The sequence below is a fragment of the Coffea eugenioides genome, chromosome 6, assembly GCF_003713205.1.
Source record: "Coffea eugenioides isolate CCC68of chromosome 6, Ceug_1.0, whole genome shotgun sequence".
Classification (NCBI taxonomy): Eukaryota; Viridiplantae; Streptophyta; class Magnoliopsida; order Gentianales; family Rubiaceae; genus Coffea; species Coffea eugenioides.
In genome coordinates this window covers 13,637,690-13,645,110 of record NC_040040.1, presented here as the reverse complement: position 1 = coordinate 13,645,110, position 7,421 = coordinate 13,637,690, and the positions used below count along the sequence as shown (strand labels likewise).

Below are 7,421 nucleotides of genomic sequence, written 5' to 3'. Positions count from 1 at the left end.
AAATACACCATTCTTTGACAAAATTACATTATTTGACTCTAGTACAACCTTCAATCCTTTCTTGTTAAGAATGTCCGCAGACATTAAATTCTTAACAAAATCGGGAACATGAAGTATGTTGGTAAGGACCAACTTTTTACCGGATGTGAATTGAAGATGCACATCCCCTTTGCCATGAACCTTGGCTCTAACTCCATTTGCCATGACAACTTCATGACCTTCAAGAAGTTCATAACTCTTGAACTGATTCTTATCATTGCAAACATGAACTGCAGCACCAGAATCATACCACCAATCCTTTGAAGGAGTAGGTGTCGTCATATGAAGTTCAGTCACTGTACCAAGAGTCATCATTGCTACAATTTCTGCACACTCATCAACAAGATTAGCACTTGGAGCAACATTTTTCTTTTGTTTCTTGTTGAGTTTGCACTCGGCCTTATAATGGCCTTTCTTGCCACAATTGTAACAATTTCTATTTTTTTCTTATTATCTTTTGAATTAGTATTCTCAGGTCTCTTTCTCTTACTACCAGAATTCATTTTCTCTTCAACCATATTAGTCTTAGGAGCACTATCAACTTCTAGTTTTTGAAGTATTCTGGCCCTTTCTTCAATTCTAAGATGTTTCAAAACACTAGATAAAGTTAAAGTTTCAGAAGTGTGAAGCAACTTCTTTTGGTAATCATTCCATAATGGTGGCAACTTTGCAATTATTGCACCAACTTGGAAAGATTCAGAAACTTCAACACCATAATCCTTAAGTTTAGAAACTATCACTTGAAGATTATGAATTTGGTCCATAAGAGAAAAAGAATCAACCAACTTGAACTCAAAATATTTCTTAATGAGAAACTTATCTGTGCCTTGCTTTTGGGTTGTATACTCTCGCTCAATTGCAGCCCAGATTTCCCTTGGATTTCGTACTCCTTGGAACATATCGTAGTAACTATCCGAGAGGGTGTTGAGAATATGGCCTCGGCAAATAATCTCGTCCTCTTCACACTTTTGCCTTTGCTTTGTCACTTCCTCGGACTCACCTTCCGCTGGAGCAGGAATTTCCGGAAGATTCGGATTGAGAATGTAAGCCACCTTCAATGCAGTGAGGAAGAACATAAGTTTGTCCTTCCAACGGTTGAAGTTGGTTCCGGTTCCATCAAGTTTATCCAACTTAATGAAATCTTGATTCATAACTTTGACAGCACTCTCTTGTGTAGACTCCATTCTTGTCAATCAATCAAACTTCAAGATTGTAGAAAATAATATAGGAGTACAAGAGTATATTGAGTCTAATCAGAAAAATTCAAGAGAGAATTCACTAGAAACAAGTTTACATAAACGGGGATCAAAACTTGAAGAATTCAAGGCGTGTAATCACTTTCCTTGAAGTTTGATTGCCCCCACTATGTTGCTAATCCGGTCTCTGGGCAAAAACTCTAGGATACAATGAATTCTAATTAGACAACCAAGTAGCAAGTTCTTGGATTTGTCTAGTCAAGAATAAAAATGCTTCAGTTAGTTTTCTGGTGTTCAACCCATTGATTTATACACCCACAATATTCAGAAAACTGTTAGAAATTGCTCACATGTACCCTTTCAAAGGAACATGAAGTTTCACTGTGAAAGGGTGCTTCAAAAGGTGCAAACCTTTCCTATTTTGCAAACTACATTAACACCCACATCACAACACCAAATGCAGCTGTGACAAGGGAGTAGTTGATGTTAGCATCAAGAAAAAATTAGTTTGTTGATGTTACTGATGCATAGAATTTGGAGTTGCAGGAACAAATATCGTGGAATCTTTGGCTCATTAATTGTAACTTTGCTTGAAGATAAATTAAAGGATGACTAATTATCAATACATTGCGAGCGTGACCTAGATGACATAATAGGTTAGCACAAAACAGATATGCCACGAAGAAGGCAGGAAATGTTATTCCCAAAGTGTTGTATATATTGCATGCCACGCTTTCAAGGCTAAATTTTGGAGTCAAACTAATCTTGACAGACATGTCTTGAATTTTCAGCTAAATTATTATCTAGAATGTGCTCTGCCTGCTAGGAAATTTCATTTGGCTAGACTATAATTTCATTTGACTGGACTAAAATTTGGATAAAATTCTCGTGGTAGAAGTAGAAGAGCATGAATTGTCTAATGCAGAACAATACTACTGTTGGGATTGTTTCGTTGCATATTCAGTTTCAGAAACGGTTGTGTTAATTCCCTGGTCCAAACCTTACTCTGCATACTTTCCAAGAAACTTCAAGCTCCATGAGATCCCATTCCCATTTCCAACTGCATTCGCATTGTACCATTCTAATTGCTACGGGCTCCATACTGAAGATTGAATTCGTCAAACTTCTCCTACTCAACCTGTAGAGAGGGAGAAAGGGGCCCAAAAAGACTCGTTCTTCCTTACTATAGATTTCAGAATCGAATTCAGGGCCTCCATGTGGTTTAAGTACTCTTCTTCCTCAAGTAAAAGGAGAAGTTCAATCTATATATATCATCCCATAATTGTCTGATGGAACCTTAGATTGGCTATTACCATGGTTCGAAGTCTCGGCCGAGACCGAGACGACTCGGCCGAGTCGTCACCGTCTCGACCCCTACCGATACGATACCGTGACGAAACGATACCGAAATACTTGACTCGCCGAGAAATCGGCCGAGTCGTCACCGCGACGGATTGACTCGGCCGAGACACTCCGAGTTATCCCGAATCAAGACGAGAAATCAGTCGAGTCACACCGCGACGGATTGACTTGGCCGTTTCTTTTGCTATTTTTTAATTATTTTTATTTAGCATACTTTTTTATATTATTAACAATTTTTAGAATATTAAATACTTTAAAATTTGCGTCTCACCGAGACCGTGACCGATATGCCGAGACCGATGTGGAACGTTCCGGGCCGCGACCGCGACCGCGACCGTGACTTTGAACCATGGCTATTACACCATCATTAACTCTTTATAAGACTAAGAAAAAGACTTTGAGCAACAGGGCCAAAACTTAAAAAATGCCTCTTATGAGAAATTTCAATTTCAACATGCTTACTATCAAACGCTTCCTGTCCTTCAACTACGTGATATTTTTTCTGATGTGGGATGGAGGATTTGCTACTGCTGCAGCTGGAGATGAAGGAATGAATGCAACTGCAGCACCAACTCATTTCTCAGTACACATTGGAACAGTTGTTGATTACAGGACTCCCATGGGAGCCATGGCGGATTTATGTATTTCTATGGCGCTCTCGGATTTCTATGCTGCGCATTCAGATTATCAGACGAGATTAGTTCTTCACACGAAATATGCTCATGATGAATTGGATGGAGCATCCGCAGGTTATAATGGAATATTTGTGCTTCCAGTTTTGAAATTGTTGCTGTGAAGTCCCATTTTTAGCAGTTGCAAATATTTGTTCTTCTATCTCAGCATCGGTCATGTATCACCATTTTATTGAAGTTGTCTGTGTTCATTTGTTGTTTCCATAATGCTTCTCGATGCATAATGGTATGCATAGAGGTTCTTTCTCTTCTGATTATGATTCTAAAACTCATCTTTCCTCCACATGCATATTACTCCTTAACTTGAGTCATATTTATTTGACACGTTCAATTTGGTGATTGAAATGTTAATACTATCAAAGTTTTGGATTTGAAAGCCTCCAAAAGATTTTATTGATGGAACGAAATGTCAGAGTCTTCCCCTATATAATCCAGGATGAAGGAAATTGAACTCTGATACATAACCTTGAATTTTCATTGGAGCATACAAATCGTATTATTTGAAACAGTTCTCAATGATGTAAAATACAAAAATTTACCAGGACTAACACTGTTTTCTTGGAATGGAATGCAGTCTTCGAATTGCTGAAGAATGAAGAAGTGTATAGCATTTTGGGCCCACAAATGTTGACAGAAGATGAATTTGTGGTGGAACTAGGAGGAAAAGCTCATGTGCCTGTTATATCCTTCAGTGCTAGAAGTCAATCTCTTTCCTCCAGACAAAGTCCTTACTACATTCGGACAACACCAGATGATTCAAGCCAAGCGAAAGCTCTGGCTGCCCTCTGCCGAGGATTTGAATGGCATGAAGCAGTCGTTTTGTACGAAGATTCTGATTATGGCACTCAATTTCTTTCCAAGATATATGATGCATTCCAAAAGGATCACATTCGAGCAGTTTATGTGGTCCCAATCTCGACATCAGCTGCAGACCATCACATTCGGAAAGAACTGAACAGACTGAAGACAATGCAGACTAGGGTCTTCCTGGTGCATATGAATGCTCAACTTGGATCTAGGCTTTTTCTTCTTGCCAAACATGCCGGAATGACAAGTGAAGGGTATGCCTGGATTATTACTGATGGCATAGGAAATTTCATGAACTCTATCGATTCTGATGCTGTTGATTCCATGGAAGGTGTATTAGGCCTAAGGCCTTGTGTACCAGCATCAAGAAGTCTAGGAAATTTCAAAACCAGGTGGAAGAAGAATATGCTTCTGATGAAACCTGAGAGTACATTGACGGAGCTAAATGTGTATGGTTTATGGGCATACGACACAATTTGGGCATTAGCGATGGCAGTGGAAAAAATTGGACCAGTAAATCTTGGCTTCTTGGAGTCAGGCAACAGCAAGAATGGAAGTGAGATTTTTAATTTAAGAGTTTCTCAACCGGGCCCAATACTTCTAAGAGAGCTCCAAAATACAACATTTGAAGGCTTGTCTGGAGAGTTCCACTTAATTGATGGACAGCTGAAACCTTCACCTTTGGAGATATTCAATGTTCATGCAACAGGAGACAGAGCAATAGGTTACTGGACACCGGATGGAGGAATAACGCGAAAATTAGATTTAACAGGTCGCCTGAAATATTCAACTTCCACAAAGGAATTAAAAAGCATTGTCTGGCCTGGAGATTCAGTAAAGCAGCCAAAAGGCTGGTCTATTCCTTCAACAGGGAGATTAAAAGTGGGGATCCCTAAGAAATATGGTTTCACTGAATTTGTCAATATTTCAACAGATCCTCAGACAAAGCAGGTCAAAGTCTCTGGTTATTCAATAGACATATTCCTTTCTGCATTGGAACTGCTACCTTTCAGTGTTGATTATGAATTTATTCCTTTTACAAATGAAAGTGGACTCAGTAATGGAACATATGACGAACTTCTTCAAAACATACTAGGCAAGGTTGGTATCTCCTCACCTCTGCTTCTCTTTCTTTCTACTTGTTACTCAGTTTTGGGATGCTTGGTAAAATGACATCTATAAACGATGAATAAGTATACAATCATTCTGATATAGCTTTTCGTTCGTTTTGATGATGACATAGACTTTTGATATGGTGGTTGGTGACACAACGATTTTGGCTGACAGGGCAAAATATGTTGATTTTACACTGCCATATTCTGAATCCGGAACTGTTATGGTGGTTAAACCCAAAAAAGATAAAGACATGTGGGTATTCAAAAAGCCTTTTAGTTGGGATCTTTGGCTAACGATTGTCAGTACCTGCATTTTTATTGGAATAGTCCTTCGAATATTAGAGAACCGAGCAAAGAAGGATTCTGATTCTCTTAGACCACATGAACAGCAACTTGGCTTGCTCTTTTGGTTTCCAATTGCAGTTCTCGCTTTTCCTGAAAGTAAGTTACCATAGATCTCACTTTCTAGTGAACATCCCAAAATGTTCTTTTCATTTTCCATGCCTTCATTACACAAAGAACATATTTTATGTTCTGTGTTATGTCTTCTGCAAATAAATAAATGAAATAGCTTTTACCTTCTGCTGCTAACAGGGAATATGGTTGGCAACAAGTGGTCGAGGTTTGTGTTGGCTGTATGGTTGTTCATGGTTTTCATCCTGATGCAGAGCTATACAGCAAATTTATCAGCGATGTTTACAGTAGACCAGTTTGATTTCAGATTTTCCGATGATTATAACGTTGGCTGCCAAGCAGGTACCTTTATCAGGGATTTCTTGATAAATCGTCTCCACATTAATTCGTCAAGGATCAAAGAATACTCAACAATTGATGAATATCATGATGCCATGTCTAAAGGCAGCAAAAATGGAGGAATTGATGCCATTTTTGATGAAATCCCTTATATGAAACTGTTTCTTGGTCGATATGATTCCAAATACAAAATAGTTGGACCTACATACAGGACGGATGGATTTGGCTTTGTGAGTAATCTAACCGTTTTCTCTCTTCCTGTTAGGTTGATTTTCCCGTTTCGATGTTGATGATTTATCTATTGTGGCAATAATTTACTTCTAAATCTACAGAATTTTCTTCTAATTCTTATGGTTTGAGCACCAAATCATTTTTCTTTCTGAAATACATCTGATGATATGCAGCAATTTAACATTGTAATTTAACAATGTTGATCCAGGCACTCCCATTAGGATCTCCACTGGTAGTCCATTTCTCTAGGGCAATCCTTGCAGTCACAGAAGCTACAAACCTGACTGCAATAGAGCAGAAAAACTTTGGACTTCAATACTCTTCTGATAATCAAATTGATGCAATAAAAAAAGCTAGCCCCAGTTTAACTGCTTACAACTTTGGAGGACTTTTTATCATAATAGGTTCAACATTGATATTTGCACTGTTGTGCTCCGAGACTCCAGTTGGTCGAAGACTCGTCGCAGTGGCAACATCTTTTGACCACAAATGTTTCTCTTTCCTATCATTCAGAAGAAACGGCAAATCAAGGGTTCGCTCAATGGTCCATGCTGATCCGAATGGAGATTCATCTAGCGAAGAAGAAGTTCGAGGGCCTAACCAGTTCAATGTAAATGATTTGTCAGGACCAGGCATAGATCATGATTCAGGGCAACGCCATCTGATTACTCCAGCTAGAGATGGTGAAGCTAATGAAACTGTGGAAAGTGATTCAATCCAGGAAGTTCAGCTAACTGATCAAACAAACACAAACTGGTTCTTGAATAAGCATACAGTAATGTAAATATTTCAGACAGGATAGAAAGGGAATCCCAGGCTTCAATGGTTTCAGCAAATAGGTCTTGCAGCCAGCTTTTGGGATGCAGATGATCCGGGACAAACATGAGCGGGAGTTATTCATGCTGGTTAATTTGTAGACCTTTTAATTGAGCCTGTGCTCTAGCCTTTTAAATATAGCTTTGGGTACAATACATGTAGACAGCTTTTTTATCTTTCACTGTAACCATGGTCGAGTTGTTTTGACTTTTGAGCAGCTACCAAAAAAAAAAGAAGAAGAAGGGATTGTGTGGTTACATAATACGGCACATATTTTGCCTTTGTCTAATAATGGAATGAAATTAATAGTTATAAGTGGCTTGGAGTCATTCAGCTAACAAATGGAATGGCTTGGAGTCATGTTTATGCTTGATCTTAGCTTGTCGTATATATTCGTTGAAGGATTAATT

The 7,421-nt window shown here is 38.6% G+C and overlaps 1 protein-coding gene across 1 annotated transcript; it reads left to right on the top strand.

Moving 5' to 3' along the window:
* Positions 1-4,483: 4,483 nt before the first annotated feature.
* LOC113776025 (glutamate receptor 2.2-like) lies at positions 4,484-7,137 on the top strand. Its single transcript, XM_027321089.1, has 4 exons — positions 4,484-5,197; positions 5,340-5,652; positions 5,806-6,194; positions 6,404-7,137. The coding sequence occupies exons 1-4, from the start codon at positions 4,502-4,504 to the stop codon at positions 6,977-6,979; spliced, it is 1,974 nt and encodes a 657-aa protein (XP_027176890.1). The 5' UTR covers positions 4,484-4,501; the 3' UTR covers positions 6,980-7,137.
* The last annotated feature ends 284 nt before the right edge of the window (positions 7,138-7,421 follow it).